Source organism: Calliopsis andreniformis, chromosome 3 (genome assembly GCF_051401765.1).
Source record: "Calliopsis andreniformis isolate RMS-2024a chromosome 3, iyCalAndr_principal, whole genome shotgun sequence".
NCBI classification, from domain to species: domain Eukaryota; kingdom Metazoa; phylum Arthropoda; class Insecta; order Hymenoptera; family Andrenidae; genus Calliopsis; species Calliopsis andreniformis.
This window is the reverse complement of record NC_135064.1, coordinates 24,759,711-24,780,480: the sequence shown is the minus strand read 5'-3', so window position 1 is coordinate 24,780,480 and position 20,770 is coordinate 24,759,711. Positions and strand designations below refer to the sequence as shown.

At 32.9% G+C, this 20,770-nt stretch overlaps 4 protein-coding genes and 1 long non-coding RNA gene across 7 annotated transcripts; 4 read left to right on the top strand and 1 right to left on the bottom strand.

The window, feature by feature from the left end:
* The first annotated feature begins 148 nt into the window (after window positions 1–148).
* Window positions 149–3,450, top strand: LOC143177190 (protein zer-1 homolog). Its single transcript, XM_076375012.1, has 9 exons — window positions 149–945; window positions 1,022–1,286; window positions 1,371–1,689; window positions 1,785–1,990; window positions 2,073–2,244; window positions 2,310–2,633; window positions 2,706–2,855; window positions 2,921–3,173; window positions 3,251–3,450. The coding sequence occupies exons 1-9, from the start codon at window positions 462–464 to the stop codon at window positions 3,448–3,450; spliced, it is 2,373 nt and encodes a 790-aa protein (XP_076231127.1). The 5' UTR covers window positions 149–461.
* A 1,543-nt stretch (window positions 3,451–4,993) lies between these two features.
* Window positions 4,994–12,334, top strand: LOC143188988 (uncharacterized). Of its 3 annotated transcripts, none has more exons than XM_076393567.1 (12): window positions 5,014–5,108; window positions 5,907–5,983; window positions 6,640–6,842; window positions 6,924–6,991; window positions 7,062–7,139; window positions 8,855–9,321; window positions 10,044–10,203; window positions 10,309–10,470; window positions 10,554–11,048; window positions 11,119–11,254; window positions 11,319–11,544; window positions 11,622–12,334. In XM_076393567.1, exons 2-12 carry the CDS (start codon window positions 5,958–5,960, stop codon window positions 12,172–12,174), a joined length of 2,574 nt encoding a protein of 857 aa, XP_076249682.1. In that variant the 5' UTR covers window positions 5,014–5,108; window positions 5,907–5,957; the 3' UTR covers window positions 12,175–12,334. The 3 variants fall into 3 exon arrangements, with proteins under 3 accessions (XP_076249684.1, XP_076249682.1, XP_076249683.1); XM_076393568.1 differs by having other exon boundaries at window positions 5,015–5,108; window positions 11,322–11,544; XM_076393569.1 differs by lacking the exon at window positions 5,907–5,983 and having other exon boundaries at window positions 4,994–5,108.
* Window positions 12,335–13,260: 926 nt separating this feature from the next.
* LOC143176989 (uncharacterized) lies at window positions 13,261–14,861 on the top strand. The gene is made up of 4 exons (XM_076374690.1): window positions 13,261–13,631; window positions 13,697–14,196; window positions 14,279–14,470; window positions 14,544–14,861. Exons 1-4 carry the CDS (start codon window positions 13,378–13,380, stop codon window positions 14,798–14,800), a joined length of 1,203 nt encoding a protein of 400 aa, XP_076230805.1. The 5' UTR covers window positions 13,261–13,377; the 3' UTR covers window positions 14,801–14,861.
* Window positions 14,862–14,944: 83 nt separating this feature from the next.
* Window positions 14,945–15,455, bottom strand: LOC143176990 (uncharacterized). The gene is made up of 3 exons (XR_013001521.1): window positions 15,312–15,455; window positions 15,183–15,224; window positions 14,945–15,071 (listed from the first exon to the last, which is right to left on the bottom strand). It is a non-coding gene; the product is annotated as an uncharacterized LOC143176990 (long non-coding RNA).
* A 3,492-nt stretch (window positions 15,456–18,947) lies between these two features.
* LOC143177090 (uncharacterized) lies at window positions 18,948–20,324 on the top strand. Its single transcript, XM_076374870.1, has 4 exons — window positions 18,948–19,131; window positions 19,547–19,768; window positions 19,856–20,062; window positions 20,135–20,324. Exons 1-4 carry the CDS (start codon window positions 18,993–18,995, stop codon window positions 20,284–20,286), a joined length of 720 nt encoding a protein of 239 aa, XP_076230985.1. The 5' UTR covers window positions 18,948–18,992; the 3' UTR covers window positions 20,287–20,324.
* The last annotated feature ends 446 nt before the right edge of the window (window positions 20,325–20,770 follow it).

Genomic DNA, 20,770 nt, shown 5'->3' with positions numbered 1-20,770 from the left:
ACAAAAATTCGGAAGTCTCATAATTCAGAATTTCGCGCGACGAACTTAAAATGATTCATGAACAATGCTGATAACTGTATTTTAAACGCTATAGTCAAATATTCAGGGACAAAGTTACTACGGTAGTCAAGTTAAATGTCAAAATCAGAAGCGTGTATGTGTATACATAGTTGCGCACCAGTCAGTTATATCGGACGAATTTCGTCGAACATTTAAGGCAATCGCACTTATTTTGGACTCGTTCGTGAACGATTCGGCGTTAGACCGATTGAACGTAGAATGATCTGGTTGCTCGGTTGTGGAGAAATAAAATGTTAGCAAGACGGCTCTCTCCCACAGGACTTGGCCAGTAATGATGCCCTAAGCTGTGTTTTAACATATTTGACAGTTGAAATTGCGTAATTGTTGCCAGTAGTTTCTTATGAGACTTTTTACGCAATTTATCTAAATTGCCGTGCAGAATGGTGGATTTAGATGACTTGTTTCGTTTACATCAATACGTAGGACCAGAATCTCTCGTGGAACTATGTTTTCGAGTGATCTGCAAAAATTTAGACGTCATCTCGGTAAAGAAGCAATCACAATTTCTATCGAAAGAAATCCCTTTACGAAGCCTTTCTCAAGGATTGGTTTTGCCTTCTGAAATTTGCGATAAGCTTATTGAACATGTTCTGCGAAGCAACATCGTGGAACATCACGATGAATTCTTTCATATGTTCAGCGATACATCGGCAACTAAAGTTAAACGTGTCAAAGTTGAGAGATCTAACATGACTGATTATTCGGCAAAAATCTTAGCATCCCATAAACTTGTTGAATTGGAGCTTAGAGACTGTCCTGCTATAACAGAAGCTGTTGTCGAACACATAAATGCCAATGCAGATAATTTGGTTAGCTTAGCGTTTCGTGGAATGGGCTCTTCTAATATACCAACAAAGTTTATTGGTAAGAATATATTTTATTGTATCATTATTTACAATGTATCTGTGACATTAACATAAATATTTCTTCTAATTGCCAGAATATCAGGAACGAGGATACGTGTTTAAGATACCAAACTTACGAAGTCTGGCTTTAGAATACCTTTCAATTTGTGGTCCAAAATATGATATACTTTTGAATGGATTAACAAATTTAACTCATCTAGATTTATCTTGTAACTTAGTTATAAACTTTGATTTTTGTGAACTGGTCCCTCATTTAGTATCTTTAGTTCTACATAATGTTAGGATTAATACTCAGGCACCAACATTTGTTGAGAATGTTTGCAGTTTAAAAAAATTAAGGTACTTATTTTCTTTTCATCACAATTCATCACATAATAAATTTGAGACAAATGTATGATTTAATCTGTTGACGTTTGTGATTAGGCATTTGGACATTTCTCAATTCAATCCAGCACAGGGAAGATTTGAAAACCCTAATACAATCTTATCAGACATTGTAAAAGGTTTGCCACAATTAACTTCTTTAGATATTAGTGGCACAAATCTAGCAGGAGTACAAATAGTAGATCGTGGAATACAAACAGTTAAACACTCTTCTTATTCTGAATTCGATGATGTAAGTAATAATGAACTTTGCGATATCCCGGGTCTTGCTTCAAGAGTAGACAGACCTTTGCAGTTCTTGGGACTCTATGGAACAAATGACGGAGCTTGCAGAAGACGTAATATACCAGCAAAATTGGTAATGGCAACCAAAATATTACATATAGTTTACAAGTGTCAAAATCTCTGTATTCTATTCTTTTTATTTACTCATATTGTTCCTCTAAATAACAGATAGCAGGAGATGCAAATGAAGATCAAATATTGGTCGCAGCTCATGTTTGCATGAATAATAAACCTGGCTTCTTGCAAAAGGTGCTAAATGATCTTTATCATGTGTATAGATATGAAAACTTTCATAGAATGGATCAAGCATTGTGTGCACTGTTAGAAGCAATGGAGAAACATCCAAAAGAGAAATACATACAGATATCTGGAAGGTATTCAATTGGAAATAATATAATAACTGATATGTCATAAAATTATATAAAGCTTGGTATAATAATATATATTTTCTTATAGTGCAATACTTTTTTATATTGTAAAAATGAAAGAGAAAGGTGAACTAGAACCACGACTCAAGGAAAGAATTATTCGTACTTTACTCACTGGAATGAGTATTTATAAGGATGAAGACACTATGATGAGGAATGGTTGCTTAACATTATGTCAATTCCGTATTCCGCAAGATATGGTATGTATCAGATATGGTATATTCAAAAGTTAAATAGCTAATATTAATGTGTTATACTTTCTTAGATGTCAAATTATGAAGCATTAGTGAAACTACTGTTGCATTCAGCCACACATGCAGAGCATGGAAGCTATGTACAGCGTATTGGAATATTTCTTCTAAATAGCTTAGCATGCCATGTAACAGGCAGAGAAAAGAGTTTATTAGGTCAACTCGGCTGCATCAAGACAATGCTTAATTTAATAAAAACAAGAGTTGAGTGTGACATATTTGATGATGTTTTGGCAGTAGCATGGTCAACCATGTGGAATGTAACTGATGAAACTCCCCTAAATTGTCAAAGATTTTTTGATGAAAAGGGAATGGAACTATTTCATAAATGTGTAAAGGTATAAATGCTTTCAATTTTATTTAATTAATAATAATAAGATATTAAATTTTTATGAATAAAATTTGTGTAGCAATACCCTAATAGAGAAGACTTGTTAAAAAACATGATGGGATTACTGGGTAATGTCGCTGAAGTAAAACATCTCAGAGTACAATTAATGCAACGGACAAATATAAGGCTTTTTGCAAATTTATTACACTCGACCAATGAAGGCATTGAGGTATTTTGATACCTTTTTTAATGATCGTAATACTATAATATTTAAAACATTTATTTTGTTGTTAGATACCTTATAATGCTGCTGGTATATTAGCTCATATAGCATCTGATGGTGTTCAAGCATGGACAATTAGACGACCAAGTCGGAGTGAAGTGCTTGAACTTATGGTTGACGCTATTGAACAGTGGGATATATTTTCCGAACGTAACATTAATTACCGTTCATTTTCACCATTACTACGTTTATTAGATATATATCATACACCAGAATGCCAACACTGGGCAGTTTGGGCCTTTGCTAATCTCACAACTGTTTATCGTAAGTATATATTCCTAAATTTCATTCCACCCTATTTGTATAAAAACTTGTATTAAAACTAATTATTATTTCAACAGCTCAAAGGTATTGTATGTTGGTTATAAAAGAGGGAGGTCTTGAAAAATTGTTCGCATTGCTAACAGATCCGAGACCATACAAACGTATTAAAGAACTTGCACATTGTGTGGTTGAAAATTGTTGTCATTATAGTATCAATTCCAATGCCAATGACACAAATGAATCATCTATACACGAAGGATACGGTTTGGATGGTTAAGATAAAATTTCATAATTATGATTTAAATACCATAAAAAATGAAATATTTTATATTTATACTTCTATACGAAGAAAATGTGAGTAAGGTTCGAACAACAGGAATTAAAGTGTTTGCATGTTTATTTGCCCAACTGTAAATTTTAAATTGAATGAATGCTCAAACCATCTTACTCACATTTTTGTTACATGAACATTCTGTTACATATTTTATTTATTACAAGTTACGAAATATTTCTGGAATATGTGTGGAAAGATATTATCATATTTTTGATTAATCAGCCCATACGAGATATTTTTGATATTTATTATCAATCGTAATAAATAATATTCAAATCCTAACATGTTTTCAGTTGTGTGTAAATAGACATTTTATATTATAAAAGAGAAGAATGATAAAATTAGATTAAAATGATATTTTCTCCGTTTATGATAACAATGTGAAACAAAAGTTTGACGTTTTGCTTATGTTAAGTTTCATATATATGTGTGTGTGAATCCTTTGTACATATTTGTATCATAAATGGTTTTTTTTTTTTTGGTTGCCATTCAATTTTATTCGCGAAAAGACTTTACATAAAAAATACGTTAAGCTCTTATGTAAATAAAATTAAGGATGAAAATAATGATATAAAATCAATTAGGTTTACGCATTTGTACATTCATACAATTATAATTGAAATTTTTTCGATACAGTGATGCTATTGTCAAATAAAATTACGTGGCAAAACAAATATTACATACCGACTTCCAATGAATTTATAGATTTTGGTTATAGATTTGAATATCTTTGACAAAATTACACAAATTATCACTAAATGATTGTTACCATAATCGTTATGTAATATTAATGTATGCGTGTAATGAATTTGCAAAAATTCCTGATCTGTTTAAAATATATAAGATTGTATAAGACTGAATTATCATTCTCATTTTTTAAGCCCTAAAATATCATTTCTCCTTCCAACTGCATGTTTTACTTTTTTTTTAATATAATACTAGCTTTTTACTATTATTGCACAATACCAACAGTACAGTGGAAACTACAAATAAGTCTGTAGAAAGTTATATAGTAACATACACATTATATACAAAAACTAATATTGCAGCACATAGTATAGTAACTATATACATACAAAATCATATTCTAGCACAATAAATAAAAAAATATATAAACAATATTTGTAAAATAACGGAAAAAATAATTTTTTATATTACATTTTTCAAATTAAGGTAGGTTTCAGATACATAATGCATTTTGAATTCAATAAATCTGTACAACTACATATTAAAGATCCGAGAACCGATTTTCTAAAAATATTATGAACAAGTAACAAAAAAAATACTTTCAAAATCATTAATTTGTAACACTTATTATGTACTTCAAGATCAACAAATAAATCATCCAACGTATGATCAACGTAAATAAACTACATACAAATACAAATACAAGTGTGAACAATGATGGCGTTCATTTCCGGTTCCGTTCCGCTGTTCCCTTAGATCACCAGATTTGGAAGAAGAGTGACGCCACAGCCCCACAGAGAAGACATTTTATCTGAATCGCGCGTCCACGGCATGTCTGAGGAGTTTCGTGTGAAATACTATACAAATTGTATTCATTAGCATCTGATAAGGAAAAATCACGTGTTATAGGCAAGGTAAGTCTCGTTTAGGTAACAAGTATGCATTTTCGGTGATGAACGATTATATATTTTTCAAAATTTCCGTATAGCGAAGCCATTAAATTTTTGAGAATAGAGAATTAAGTTATTGATCTCCGTAACGAAAACGTGTTCGATTTTATTGAAAGCTTCGCATTTCAACATAGAAACATTTTTATCGCGTATTTTTGTGCAAAATGCTTATAAATTGCATTTGTTAAATGCAAATATATGCCGCAGTAGTGATACCGGAGCTGTGCAATCGCGAAGGAAATACTTCTAAATCGTGCTTCTCTTAATTGTATTTAGACGAAATACACGTATCGTAATGTAATAATTGTAATCGCAGTGTGTTCATACTTTTACTAATAAGAAAAAATTATACAGTATCCCTTGATACTTCAAGTAGATAATAGTAGAAACGATTATTCTTGCAAAATGATGTGCAGGTCTTAAGTGTGGTGGCAATGAAGTGTGGCAAAATGATTAATAAATTATTTTAAAATTGTTCTATTCTATGAATATATTTTACGAACTTAACTATCATTAAATAGACATATCATAAGAATATTGCATGATAATGTTATGATTATGTTAATGATTCTAAGAAATCAAATATTTAGATTTAATTATGTACTTTACACAACAATCTTCTTGTGATTGTTTTATAGATGATGTTTATTAAGTATTTAAAATGTAAAACAAATATTAGGGACTATAATAGATATACTGATATTCCCTGAACCTGTATAAATGATTTAACGTAATATATAAACATTCCTGTTTTGTCTATAGACTATTGACATCATTTCTGACTCACCTATAACTCACCTGTAAGTCATAATTATGAGTTACAGCTACATTAAATACAGGTTGGTAATAGTCTAGACCATATGCTTATAAATTTTAATACTATAGGATTTTGCTTTATTAAATTTATGTATTATGTAACAGTTACTTTATATATTTGTTTGTGCAGATATACACAGTCATTTATTTAGTATAAAAGTAATTAATATTTTTTCAAGAACATGAAAAGAATATGCATGTAAAAAAAGTTTAGTCTAGTAAGGCAAATAATGATGATTGTTTTTTATGAAAGCCATAAGTAGTCATGTTCCACTTGCATCAGATAAAGTTTAAATAACTAAAGTGTTGCCAATTCTAACTGTGAAGTAAGTTATCTATATTATGCTATTTGTTTTTTAGAGTTATATATCTGTTTGAGTCAAACATTTTTTGTATTGTTAAAATTGATCAAAATACTTTTAAGTTCAATATTACATGATTCAACTGACATATGTTTTTTATTTATCTATTTAAAAGAATGTGTATTTACATAAATTTTAATCTTTAAGAAATGCATATTGCATCATTACGCAACTATGCTACATTTGTTTCTGCCTGTTAATTATAAATGTATTACTCAAGAAATCAATGATCCTGTTATTTAAGAAATGCACAATAACAGTAATAATTATAAGTAAAACTTCAAAATATTTTAAAATTACTGTTTTTTCTTTTATAGCTCTAGTATGAGTTCTCGTGGCCGTGGGTTTAATTCTCGCGGAGGTAGTTCTTATAGAGGACGAGGTGGTGGTAGTGGAAATGAATGGAATAGTGGATCCACAGGAGGAAATATGTCTAGCAGAGGAGGTTACTCCTCTTCTAGAGGAGGAAGATTTAAATATTCAACAACCAGTTATGATTCTCGTTCAAAATATAATTCTGGTTAGTTAAAGTTTGTGGTTCTTTATAAATTGACTTAAACATGTAACCGGTAATGTTAAAAAATATTTATATTCGTAATAGGAGGATCTGAAAGATATTCTAGCAGAGGGGGAAGAGGTGAGCATTCGAACAGCTATAAAAGACCTAGGGTAAGTATGCAAAGAAGTTGATAATTAAATGTATGCAAGTTTGTGTTGTCAAATGTGTTTTATTTCTTAGGATTCTTATTCTGGCAGAGATGAGCATCGATCGTCAAGCGATTCAACCCGTAAAAGGATGAGAAGTGATTCTTACCAGGTATGTATTTTATAATATCTGCGTTGTGATATTTTCATTACAAGACATATTTGAAGTAAGCACTAGTCTACTTTGTTTCAATTTCCTGCCGTGCTGTGGTCAAGAACTGATTTGCCATCTTGAAAGCCCTGCTTCACAGAAACTTATTAAATTTTTCATTACATAAGATGAGTGAACGATGGTCCTGAAAGTTTTTCTTCAAAAAGTTTTAGTATAAAATGTAAAATATTCAGTTCTATGTAAAAAGTATTTTCAGGACACTCGTCTCAATATTTATATTTATTTTTAAAAAAAGAAAAAAATCATAAAAATAGTAGGCAAGGCATTCATAAGTCGTCATACTTTCCTTTCAAGCGACGAGCCAACGGCTACTTGAACACCCATTCTTTTTGCGTTGGGACACTACTGGTGGAACACTGCGAAAACATCACATAATTAAAAGATGAAATACACCTAGATGGTACTTTTATTACCTGCACACAGTTGCATTACGAGAACAACCTGAAAAATATCAGAGTGAACAGATGAATAGATATATATATATATATACATATATATAGAAAAGTATGAATTTTAAAATGCTGGCATTACATCTGTATTGTTCTCTGTGTATAACAGCACGTGCAACTGAACCAACTTCCCTGCACAATGCAGATCAGTTATCGAAACATTGACAGCGTCCCTGCATTGCCGCATCGCAGAAATTTCTAACAAAACCATGCCTTGTGCAGTTTTCCAAATTGCGTCAGTTAATACTATTTATTGGAAATAATGAAATTGTCAGTAATATCAAAGTAATCATAGACCTTTCCAATATAAAGGATCATGCATCCTATGTTACGTTTGATTAAGAATGACCGAGAAACCATCAGCCTTTTCTATATACTTTACCATGTACCTAGAGGTAAACTTTGATGCTAGAATATATGCTGGAAAGCTTTATATAAGCAACGGAAGTACACAAAGCATTTTCCATCATACTTTCCCCTTAAAGAAAACTGTACAAGGACATAATCATTAGAACTACAATTTTATTACTTTTATTTGATTCCTTGATCCATATAAGCATATACGAGACATAGAACATATGAAAGAGTGCTTTACAAATAAGAGTATGTATAAAAACACAAGTATCCGTTTTTAATATCATTCAAATTGGAAAGGTCTATCGGCAGTTAAATAGAGAATTATACAGAATTCAGTTTCATTCGATACCTTCAAGGAAGCAAATACTGATTATAGCTACTATTCAGAGATCGTGTCAACGAACGAAATGGCAAGAATACTATTACATTTTTTGAAAAAAATAACGATCGTTTTCACTGTAAAATAAACTACAAAAAAACCGGTATGCAGAGTTATTTCTGTTTGAGACGTGAGAGATAAAAACATGGTAACTTAGGTGGCTTTTAAGCTTTAGGGAATGTAAAATCTATATAATTTGGTGATCCAACGGGAATGGGTGTAGTGACCGTAACGGTGCAAATGTTGGATGATTTTAATACTAAGCGATTGGCACTAAGAAAGTTAAATATGAGGGAACGCAAAGGAAAGAACAGAGTATGGAATTAGAGAGATGTATCTGTATGGAGGATAAATATATGTGATAGGAGGGAACAAAATAGGGAGAAATGTATGCTAGAGTAAAAGACGATGGGCAGGAAAAAGAGAGAAAAATACAATGGGAAGGAGCACAATTGAATTTGATTTGGCAGGGTGGAGGTAGCGGTAGCGGCTCACAGAGGTATTCTTCGTCGTACGGTGGTTCGTCAACGTCAACACCATATGACGACAATAAGGGATCATCATCCTCGGCCGTGTATGAGGACAAGAGACAGAGCGAGCGTGCCTCGTCATACCATCGCTCAGAGGACCGTCATTCAGCGTCACGGAGCTATGCACCTCCACCACCCCCTCGGATTAGCGAAATGGCACCTCCAACTCAAAGATATACCTCGAGCCGAGGGCGAATATCGCATCAAAGCTCAAACTACAGAGGTCGCATTTCCACACGCGGCAGCGGCAGAGGGGGTGGATTCCATCGCATGAGCTCTCGATCGGACGTCGTCATGGCTCGCAAGCGTACTCTGCACTCGCTCGACTATCGACGCAAGCTGCTAGGATCGCGATCGCGAGACTACATCCAGCGTGTGCGCATGACCACTACCAAAATGCGCAGGAGGTAATTAAAATTCATAAATCACTTACCAAACCGCCAAATACCGTCCTAGTAGCCTGCTTGCTTATATTTGTCAGTGAATGAACTGACTATATACATATACATATATCTGACTATAATGACAATGAGAGTCGAGACGATGATAGACATAAATGGTAAAAAGAAAACAAAAGTATATAAAAAAAAAAACATGACACAAATGATCGCACGAAACCAATATATAATATTGTACTGTCGAGAGGCAAACTTTTCGCAGGGTTCTAATAGAAAAGGGAAATCGATTCTGATACGCATAAATGCAAATTAATGTGCGTATCATTGAAACTATGTATGTACGATACGTAATTAATTTTGATACGAGAACTACTATAATACTTGTACTTTACGAGATCCATTGTTTAATCATTCTTATACGTAATAGCGGTGACTAAAAGCCAGTATAAGAACGTTGTTTCTTACATGTACACTTTTAAAAGCGCGAAAATGCGAAGACAAAGAGCACAATGCAATGCAAAAAGGCTGAAATAGTTAAAGACCTTTATTGCAATACGAAATGCATTCATTATGGGGGATAAAAAGAAAGAAATACTGTCGCGATATTTGTTATATAACAACTAAGAAAAAAAATATAAAAACTTTTGGTTGATGATGTAATGAAAGACAAAGGAACCAGAACAAGACGAAGGGAAATAATGTAAATCAAAACAAAATTGCTGTGTCATTAGTAGCGGTACTACTAGGCTATCCGGAAGTAAAAAGGAGTCAGGATCAGGAACCAGCATGAAGGACAAGGATAGAGAGATGACCAAAGCTATTAACGCTGAATTTTCCGATGACGATGAAGAAGATGATGATAACAAGAGTAATTGGGATGATGATGAAAAGGTAACTCGATAAGACTGCTAGCATATTTGCCCCTATCATTTTGTAACGTGTACGGCTATTAAAGATAGCAGATACTTACTATAACATTTATCGACGTTAATTCAGCCACATGAACGTGACGATGAAGAAGATGAAGAGGAGGAAGAGAAAAAGAAAAAAGATGAGAAAAGAAAGAAAGAGAAACAAGATCGGGAAAGGCAAAATACTGAAGACGAAGAAGAAAAGGAAGATGAGGTGAAAGAAGAAGATGATGATCGAAAGCATGAGGTAAAACAGTTTTTATCTAATTTTTATCAATTTTATGAGAATTATTACAGTATAATGAACCCGTTTGTTACATACATTTTCAGGATGATGAAGACGATGGTGATGACGAAGAAAGGGACGAAAATGAAAAAGGAGAGCATGGTAGAAATACTGGTTCTGAAGAATTGCCTAGTAGAAGGGACGGAAGGAAGTTCATTAAATTAACTTGCCCACACTGTGCTCACAGGAGTGTTACTTTCAAAGAGTACTCGCTACATTTGTACTCCGGTCGCCACAGTGCTGCGATGAGGCGAATCGCTTCTCAACATAAAGCCACTCTGACTCGTATGCGAGTCTTGCAACGACAAGAGCAACGACGCGTGGAGACACGTGATGCAGCGCGTGGTACTTTACCTTCTCGTACCATGTTCTGTCCCATTTGCAAGCTTAACTATCGCTCTCTTAAAGCTGTGCATCAACTATCAGACTCTCATCGTCAAATGAAGAGATTCCTCACTCCATTTTGCCGTATCTGTCGTATCCAATTTCGATCGCCAATGTTGTTTGAAACTCACGTGTGCTCTTTGGATCACATTAAGGTATTGTCTTTTTCAAGACGCTTAACAATGGTTAACACGTTAATATATTTCCGTCACTTATTCTCTTCAGAGGAAAAGCGCGTTAAAGGAAAGAATGAACGCCGGCAATGGTGAAGCTGAAGCTGATTCAAGCGGACCCGAAGAAGATGACAAGGAAGTTAATCTCGATAATTTCATGACTTTGGACTCTGTGGGTGATGTTGACGGTACGTTGGATATAATTGAATGATTTCTAACCTTTTGGAGAGTTACTGCATGATCAATTTATAGCAGAAGATGAAGAGTCGACTGAAAAAAAGAAAGAAAAAACGGAAAACGAGGGTACAAATGATGCGGAAAAGAAACCGAAGAGCAAGCAGATGATCAAGGTTGGAGCGGAATACATAAAACGTGTTGAAGTACAATTCTGCGAATTATGTAAGGTATATCTGCCGCGTAGTGAAAATAGCGAAAGGGCGATAGCACTCCATTGTTCAACAAGAAGTCACCTCAAACGGTATGAATCGTGAAATTTAAAAATCTATTTATTTTCGCGTAATTTAAACATACTCATTATTTAAATATGTTACATAGGTATGTGCGAGATAATGACGATAAAGCATTACGTAGACAAGCAGAGAGAATACATTTACAATCATCGTCATCTGCCAATGCTACTTCTACACCAAATGCCATTAATACTACGGAGAACGCTAAATCTCCAACTAATTCTGAAGTACCATCTGCAAACAATGCATTATTGACAACCACAACTGATAGTATTAATACTAACGAATCTGGTTCTTCGATAAAAACTGAGCCAAAATTAAATATATCTGAATCAGAGAAGAATACGAAGGATAACAAAAATGGGCAGGCTGAAGAAGATGATGACGACGATTATCCAGGTGACAGTGGCGATAAATTGTGGGACGATGTTGACAAAGATTTAGGGGATATTTTAAGAGAAACAGAGGCAGGTGGTAAATCAAGCGATGATGAAGATTCTCGTTACGATCGTTTCCGTAATTCAGAAAAGAAAATTGGGAAGGATAAAGAGAGGGAGAATGAGAAAAATGAAATAGATGAAAAAGAAACCGTAAAGAAGCAAGAGCCAAAAGTAAAACTTGAAAAGATAGATATCTAAAGTCCAAGAATTATTAGTACGTTTCAATCATATCCTGATAAGTTTTTTTATCGTTTTTCCCCTAGTATATGTGTAAAAGTTTACAGATGCTAATCTTAAACAGCTTACGATTAGCGTTTTATATTACTTGATTGAATTATTTTTACGAAGTTATATAATTGTTTTTAATGAAGCTCGCAAAGACAGAAGTATGTACAGTAATAGTTTTCGTTTTTTATGAATTTGTTGTAGATATTGACCGGTCAAGTGTCGTGTTTGTAGAAAAGTTTGAAATTAGTATAGTTTCATATAAAGTTAGCGAAGAGCAGCAATTTAACGGGATCAAACATAATTCGATTTATGTTTCGTTTATTAATTATTGGACATGTTTGAAATGTACACTCGATATTATAAAGTGTATGAGATGTTCAATTCCTTTGTAATTCAAAAAAGTCACTATGTACGCACATTTAGTGACATTAATGTCAGCAGAAATTGTAAAGGAAATTATTCGTACAAGTATCTTAAGTATAGTTGTGTAAAAGTAGCGATTATTTGTGTATCACATAATTGTTTGATGATATATCTTTGGGAAACAATGAATATCGATTTGTAATTCTTAATATAAGTGGCCGTATAATAAATTCGGTAAATCTTATCGTGTAGAAATAAGTATAATAAATACTATTATATAATATTTTATTGTATTTTATTCTCTGTGCTTATTTGCCTGTAGTTTAGATGTAATAAGGATAGAGATCTTATGCGGACTTCATAGTCGAGTCTGAGTAGTTCAGTATCTGGATTGTTTTGGATTTATATCATGGAAATCTACTCTATTCGAGTACTTGAATATGTATAGGTAGCATCTATACATTACATGTACAAGTTTTCAGTTGAACAAATTACTTTATTCTTCTTTTCGACTTCAATCTCATTCACTGTCTTAATCATTTTTTTATACTTTCATTAACCTTCACGAGATGGCATAACATTTAATTTTTTTGTCATGAAATGAGCAAAAGTTTATGTTATATAAATATAATAATTCAGTCTTTATGTCGCGAAATATGAAAGAAAAAAGTAGAGTGTAATTCTCATAATACAACTACGCATAGATTTCTTATTTCGTATTAACTTCTTGCAAATAATACATTTTACATTCCCCGTTCCTGTGTTCTAACCTTGATTTTTAACATAAAAATAATTATTATCATTTACTAAATGGCAAATACATCTTCAATGTTGTCGATAGGACAGTATTATGACATTTGTCCTGAAGATATTACTACTAATTGTACAAACGTATCTGTTTCCAACATCGAGATTAGTTGTCCCGATTCGAAAAATTCGGAAGAGTTGCAATGTTTTGTATGCGATGCAAAAATCCAAGGGCGTCATTATGCATTGGCCACTTGTAGGACACAAACATCAAGATCTAGAGTAATAGAAAAACTTGGGGAATTAGTTGGCGAAAGGTAGTATCATAATTTTTTCTGTAGATAGAACATTTAGTTTAATATTTTTTGTATATATAATACAGATACATGGTAGTAATATCAGAAGATGATGTAATTTGTAGAAGTTGTGCCAATCTTATTAACACGCTTGATAGACTGGAATCTGAGATGTGTAATTTGCGAGATAATGTTCTCAGATTCTTAGAACAAAAATATTCTTTGGAAAAGGGAGAACTCCTTGGCAATAATGAAAAGCAAAAACGTTCACAACCACCACAGATTACAAAATGCAATAATCAAATAGCAACCAGTTGTCAGGGTAAAAAAAGGGACATCACTTTATCTTCTCACATTAATGAAAAGACTAAGAATAAAAAGAATAATGTTTGGTTGCAATGTGATAAGTGTCAATACACAACACCTCATAATTCATTTGTTGCACATCATAACAGAGATCAGATAAAACAGAAAATATTTTGTGATAAATGTGGTGTATATTTCTTTGAAAATAAGCAAGATTTGCACAACTGCAATTTGAAAGAACATTCAAATGAACAAACTGGAATTGAAGATGAGCAAGCAGGTTCTATTCAATTTTAATTTTGTATTGTTTTAAAAGCCAACTTCCTGTTAACTTAATAAATTATGTTACAAATATTTTACAGAATCTTCTATGAAAGATCTTAGTGACACTATAATGAACATTCCAATTTTGGATAAAACAATGCAACAAAATGTACCACTTATGACCATTCAAACATATTCAGAATCACAAATTCCAAATCATAGTAACAGTATTCCTATAATAAGATTATCCAATTCAGACAATCTACCAATACAACATATTTTAACTTCTGGTAAGGATTTTACTGTACAAAATAATATATGCAAGAAATATGTTTTTAATGTAAAAATATACTTAATTTATAGATAGTACGCCTGCAACTGGTCAATCAATATATGTACGCGTTTTACAACCTGTAGAAATTAACGAGTCATCGAATTCTGCAATAATGACAATGCCAAACTCTGACACAGACATAGCAATAAAGCTCAAAGATAATTCAGGGAAACAAATTTTAACACTGACAGAAGATGGAAATTTAGAAATGACCGAAGTGACTTGCTGGAACGATTTACAATCGTCGGAGCCGCAATCTAACATAACATTCAATAATTTAAACTAATATTATTTAATTAATAAGAATTTTTATTCATTAATTTTTATTCATAACAAATAACAGTTACATATGCAATCTTTTGGTTTCAACAAAGTCAGTATTAATCCAATACAATAAACATTTAAGTTCTTTCTTTTCTTGGATTAAGGATTTTAATTCCCAATACTGTATGCTTTATATTCGGAAAATTCGTCATTTAGCGATTTAATTCTTGATTTCTGAATTCTCTCCTACACATTAGAGTATTTCCGTTCTTCATTCAGGCAGCAGATGGGAACTGTGAATATAAGTACAAATAATGAATATGTTATTTTTTTAAAGTACATTTAGATGTCGATATTTTAATTTTCTATACAAATTATTTAAAAAGAAAATGCATTGTAGTCACCTTAAAAATACCGTGACTTTGTGTATGGCCAGGTGACATCGTCTGAAATAAAAAATAGTTAACAATTATTTTTTCGTGTTTAAATTGTAATTTTCTGTAAAATTATTATTTATAGAATAATTTAGTTACCTAAAGACCACCAAAAAGACCGCCAACAGTGTCCAAAACGCCGTTTGCTGCCGATTCTCCAACATTTGCCAATCCGTTTACAGTATTGTCTACAGCACCCTTTACGCCATTAACGACATTGGAGGCAACTTCGGTAGCGTCTGAAGTGACGCCGTGCACAGCATTTCCAACAGCTCCCAAAACGTTACCGATAGTATCATGAATACCGTCAGCCGCACTGCTACCTGCTTTCTTGACATTGTCGCGAAGATTGTCAGCTATATTTTTTGCGTCATTTAGAGTTTTATGAACGGTGTCTTTGGCTGTACCAAAGAGACCACCTGCAGCATGGCTAACATTGTCGATAATCTTGTGCAGAATATTTGTTGCCGAGGACACAGCATTGCTAGTGTCACTGTTCAGCGCATTGACTACGTTCCTCAAGCCACTGCCTGCACTCTCGTTCAAATTTTCAAATATGTTCTTGACCATAGATAAAGCAGCCTGGGATTGCTCCTGGGCATCGTTTGTACCTGCATCTGCCAAGCTTTTGAGGTTGTCCACGATCATGGAAGTCTGCTTCAAAACATCTTGCAGCGTGTTCTTCACTGTGTCTTCGAAGGTGTTAACAGCTGAGATCACATTGCGAGTGATTTGGTCAACCTGATCAGCGGCGGTGTTTTTGATGAATGCTGGTACGAGGGGTAAACCTTCAATGTCTTTCTTAACAGATCCCAATTTCGATTCTACTTCATCTCCGATCTCCTTCAGAACATGGGTCGTTGTGTTTTGAACTCCTCCAATGCGGTTGATAATCCTTTCGGTCACGTTGTGCAAAAATGCGTTTGTCCTCAAGGTGACACTCTTAACGTCGTTAGCGGTACCATTAATAAGTTCGCATGCCAGCTGGAGAACGTTTTCTAGCATATCTTGACTGTTCTGCGAAAGACTGATGAGAACCTCGTGAGTGTTTCCGATTATGTGCTCAATTTGGTCGTTCACAGTATCTATGGTATCGTTCAAGAAAAGACCAATTCTTTCAGTGGCATTGGGCAGTTTACTCATTCCGTTGTCAATAAGATCGGCTACTTGATGTCCGACGGTGTCACCAGTGTCTACTATTCCATCCAGAATTTTGACAGCGGTTTTGGTCATATCATTTACTGTACTGTTAACAACTTGTTTGGCTACGTTAACTATTTTGTCAACGTTGTCTTTAGTGTCGCGCAAGTTCTGGTCTATGATGTTTGCAACGTCACCGACGATTGTTGTGGTTTCGTTTTTAGCTGTTTCTACCAAATCTTTAGTGTGATTCTTTACGTCAGCGGTTGCATTCTTTCCTCCCTTCAAACCACTTGAGATCGCCAGTCCAACATGTTGCAACTTGTTCGCCGTACCGTTTGTTACATCTTCAATGATTTTGCCAGTGTTAGCCAGCACACTGTGGATCTTGTTTTCTACAGCTTCGGAGGCGGCTTGTAAAGCGTCACCAGCAGCGTTCACAAGCTCTCCCAGTTTGTTCCTAACATCCTCTACAACTTTCGGGGGAACTTTGGAGAGTTTGGAGATGTCTGTTTCGATGTCATTTACAACCATCTTGAGCTGGTCTTCGAAGTCGGCTAACTGTCCTTTGGCGGTTTTGAGCATGCCGTTCAAGATCTTGGCGGTGTCATTGTTGATGGTCTTCAGGGACTGTGAGACTTCACTGGTCACGTTGGCTATAACTTTTTCTACGTCATTCTTAATGTTTTTGACATTCTGTGCGACTTCGTGGGCAACTTTCGAGGTCTCGTTCACGATGTCCTTTACTCCACCCTCTAACAATTGTTCAGCGGAACCAATGATATCGTGCACATCAGTGATGATGCCAGAGATTTGGCCTCCAATGGTGTCATCGGAATTTCCCTGAAAATTGTTAATTTAAATTGCGGTAAGATGATTGGACGCAGGATTTGAAGCATGATTAAGCTGCCATGGAACCGCATATTTTATTACTGAATTGCGAACGTGTAATTGAATATAATTAAGAAAAAAGATGACATATGAACAAATGTCTAATATCGAATCATAGGCAAAAAGGAAGTATTTGAATATTGAATATTAAATATATGGGGAAACTTGTTTAATACATGTGTAAGTATTATAGCTTACCGCGCTGCTAGTCTGGGCTCCATTGTTGGCAACTGGAACAGCCTGTATTCAAAAGATTGATTAAAATTCATATTTTGTAACACATTCCTCAGTATAACATAAAAAATAAACAGTTTAATGTAGAAACTGTAGGAACAATACTACATTTTATAATATAAGAATATTTAAATGTGCGTGTTAATAATTGTAATAAATTGAAGTTTGAATTTAAATAACTAGGAAACAGGTATTCCGCTATAATGAAAATTTGTTGAATACTAAATGTTTCATTTATACTAAATTATTTATTTTTAATGGAAAAGAAATGTATATCTTGTGTAAGAAAAATAACTGTTCAAGTAATTCGTGTGAGATCGTGTGAAATTGGAAATTTTGGACGTACCAGAGCAGCAGCGATGGCGAAGAGGGCGAATACTTGCAAGTGCTTGAACATTTTCACTAGTGCTTGTTCTGTACCAAGCTCTGATCGAGTTTTGGGAAATGTGTGCTTGATTCGGATTTCATCGGTTCTTATATATGGTACCTGAGACATTACTAAAAACAACTGTGTCAATATAAACCAAACTTACCATATTACATAGGAGCGCCAAGAGTTGTTTGAATAGCCTGTCCGTCATAATATTTGCCTGTTACTGCAATCCGCGAATAATACTTGTTATCTAATTCAAATAGCTCATAAAATTTCCTTTCTTTAGGACACTCCACAAGATCCACACATAATCACGTAAATTTCATATGTAATCTTTAAACATTCTTAATAATTTATTGTTACTCCTCATTTATGTATAAATGATGAAACACAGTAATATATCGAAGTCATGCCTAAATTAGCATTTTATTATATTTAAGTTACATTTATTTAAGCTTAACATACATATGAATGTGTTCTGTCTTCCTTTTGATTAGTAAAAAAGGATGAAAGGAAGAGAATGAGGTTAATTTTAATACTATCGCGATTACGTTTGGTAAAATTAATTAAAGTATTAAGTTTGCGTTTAATTTAAATACATATATTCAGTAAGAAAGATATAAATTCCGTTAAATAATAAGGAATACAACATTTGTGTTATAAGTATGGATCGATATGAGTCAAGAAACGACTGCAATAGATTCGAAATTTAAATAGTGCAATTTAAACTTTTTTTTAATATTTGAAATGATTTAATTTAAATTAGAACTATTTCATTAGAAGCTACTTCAGAGTACTGATATGCAGTGGTTACTTTCGTAAACTTTTATAGAATGTTCCTCAATTGTAATATTGGAGGCCTACAATTTAACACATGAATATTTAAAATAAATAATTGTTGTTACAATAACCTGTAGTGCAATATTTGATTGAATATGTTCATAATTTTTGTACAGCTATATAGTAATTTTTACTTCAATGCTGAAGTCATCAGCTAGTGACATTCGTTGGTCCATTGGTAATACTGACTCTTTAAATCTTAAATGGCTACTCTAGTAAATACTGTGTTTGTACGTTAAACTCGTGAAGATCTCGACAGAAGCACAGTTCTTAGTTTTTTGACAAAAAATAATGTACTGACGATGGAAGAATTTAATTGTGATATTGCACAGGCTCTTCAGAACAGAGACTTTTCTGTGTTACAAAAGTTAGCGTCGTATTGTTGCAACTTTCGTGGGAAAGTTGCCGCCAAAGTCGAAGAAGCAGCTGCTTACGAAATAGGTACGTCTAGAAAGTACAATTAAACTTACAAATTTTATTGAATTCTGATCAAACATGTCTGTATATGTATGTGATATTAATGAAATCATAGAAATTTACTTATCTAAAACAGAGTTGTTAAATAAATATCGATTGTTAGACGTCATCAACGTTTACGTCAAACTGGAATCATTTTCCCTCTCTGTTCAAACAGAAATCGAATTGCCCAACTATGCTTCCTTTTTTCCATTCGTTTCTTAATAACATTAATAGGATTTTAATATCTCGATAATTGACCTCTTATAATATCTTACAAAGCTAATAAACTATAAAAAATAAATTTGAAAGTTTATTTAATAGCATAATGAATAAGTAAAAAATTAGTTAATGAACCATTCTTGTCATAAATATAGATGTGTTTGTGTTACGTGTATAGAGTGTATAGAAAAAAGAACTTCAAATATCAATAAAATAGCAGAATTGCAACAAGAGATTGAAAATTTAAAGTCTGAAATTGATGCCACAAAATTAAACCAGAAGATAATAGATAAAAAGATCTTAAATGCTGTTAAACAGCAAGATAAGTTGAAGGAAGAAGTTGAGGATGCAAAATTAAAGAGGGATAATTTGTCTCTTGAAATGGTTGATTTGCAACAAGGTATTTTTTTTTAAATGTATATTTGTATGCATATAGATATAAATAATCAATTAAAATATACTAAACATTTAAAAACATTCTTTTCAGAGTACGAAAAAAGGAAAGAGAATAAATTAAAGAATAATGATGCTCTTAAACGTGCTTGTTTGATTTACAAACAATATTTAGGAATTCATATACAATTAATTGATAATACCGATAACAGACAAATAAGGGTATCATTTTTTGTTAATGCTGGTGTAAAAAAAGAAACATATTTTGTAGATTTATGTAATTCTGATTCTCAATGGAGAGGTACGAAATTTATTTTAAACAGAAATTATTAATAAAATCAGTTTTAAATATATTTAAAATTGTTTCTTTCAGTGGAACAAATTCAACCAGTGCTCAAACAAGAATATTTGAATGATTTTAAAGGAATTGTGGACTTCTCTAAGAACTCAGAAGTTTTAGACGTGACTGTGTTTCTTTGTAAATTGAGGCATATTTTTATAAAATATTACTTAAATACAAAATAATAATTGTACAATATGTTAATGTTGAGGAAAATATATACTTTTACAGTATTAAACCTGTTTATTATAAGATTAAAGCCTTTATTAATAAAAACTAAAGATATCTAAACCGCCTTATTACACATATTGAACTTATGATGCTAAACATCGCAGACTTAACATTGGTATGATCTTATTAAAATATAATATTTATCATTAGCACAGTAATCTTCTGGTATTGTTACATGTATTTTGTCACGTGTTTTGACATACTATCTGCTTACAATTTGCATTAGAAACAGTAAACTGCTAATCACAGTGTGGTTAAATTACTTAGGTACTAACGTTTCAAACAGGTCTCCATTTGATTTCTATATATATATATATATGGCACCTATGAAAATACATTCATAATTATATTGGTGGTTTCATGGCTATGCAAGAATAAGTTTTGTTTAAAACCGTGAATATTGCTAGATTTTAAATACATATCAAATGAATGCTATAA

Bases quoted from the DNA above. Each gene is read 5' to 3' on its own strand.
- LOC143177190 (XM_076375012.1), top strand. From the start codon at position 462: ATGGTGGATTTAGATGACTTGTTTCGTTTACATCAATACGTAGGACCA. The intron at 946-1,021 runs GTAAGAATATAT...TCTAATTGCCAG, and splicing joins TATACCAACAAAGTTTATTG to AATATCAGGAACGAGGATAC. The intron at 2,634-2,705 runs GTATAAATGCTT...AAATTTGTGTAG, and splicing joins TATTTCATAAATGTGTAAAG to CAATACCCTAATAGAGAAGA.
- LOC143188988 (XM_076393567.1), top strand. From the start codon at position 5,958: ATGAGTTACAGCTACATTAAATACAG. The intron at 6,843-6,923 runs GTTAGTTAAAGT...TATTCGTAATAG, and splicing joins TCGTTCAAAATATAATTCTG to GAGGATCTGAAAGATATTCT. The intron at 6,992-7,061 runs GTAAGTATGCAA...TTTATTTCTTAG, and splicing joins ACAGCTATAAAAGACCTAGG to GATTCTTATTCTGGCAGAGA.
- LOC143176989 (XM_076374690.1), top strand. From the start codon at position 13,378: ATGGCAAATACATCTTCAATGTTGTCGATAGGACAGTATTATGACATT. The intron at 13,632-13,696 runs GTAGTATCATAA...TATATAATACAG, and splicing joins GGGGAATTAGTTGGCGAAAG to ATACATGGTAGTAATATCAG. The intron at 14,197-14,278 runs GTTCTATTCAAT...AATATTTTACAG, and splicing joins AATTGAAGATGAGCAAGCAG to AATCTTCTATGAAAGATCTT.
- LOC143177090 (XM_076374870.1), top strand. From the start codon at position 18,993: ATGGAAGAATTTAATTGTGATATTGCACAGGCTCTTCAGAACAGAGAC. The intron at 19,132-19,546 runs GTACGTCTAGAA...TTACGTGTATAG, and splicing joins AGCAGCTGCTTACGAAATAG to AGTGTATAGAAAAAAGAACT. The intron at 20,063-20,134 runs GTACGAAATTTA...TGTTTCTTTCAG, and splicing joins TTCTGATTCTCAATGGAGAG to TGGAACAAATTCAACCAGTG.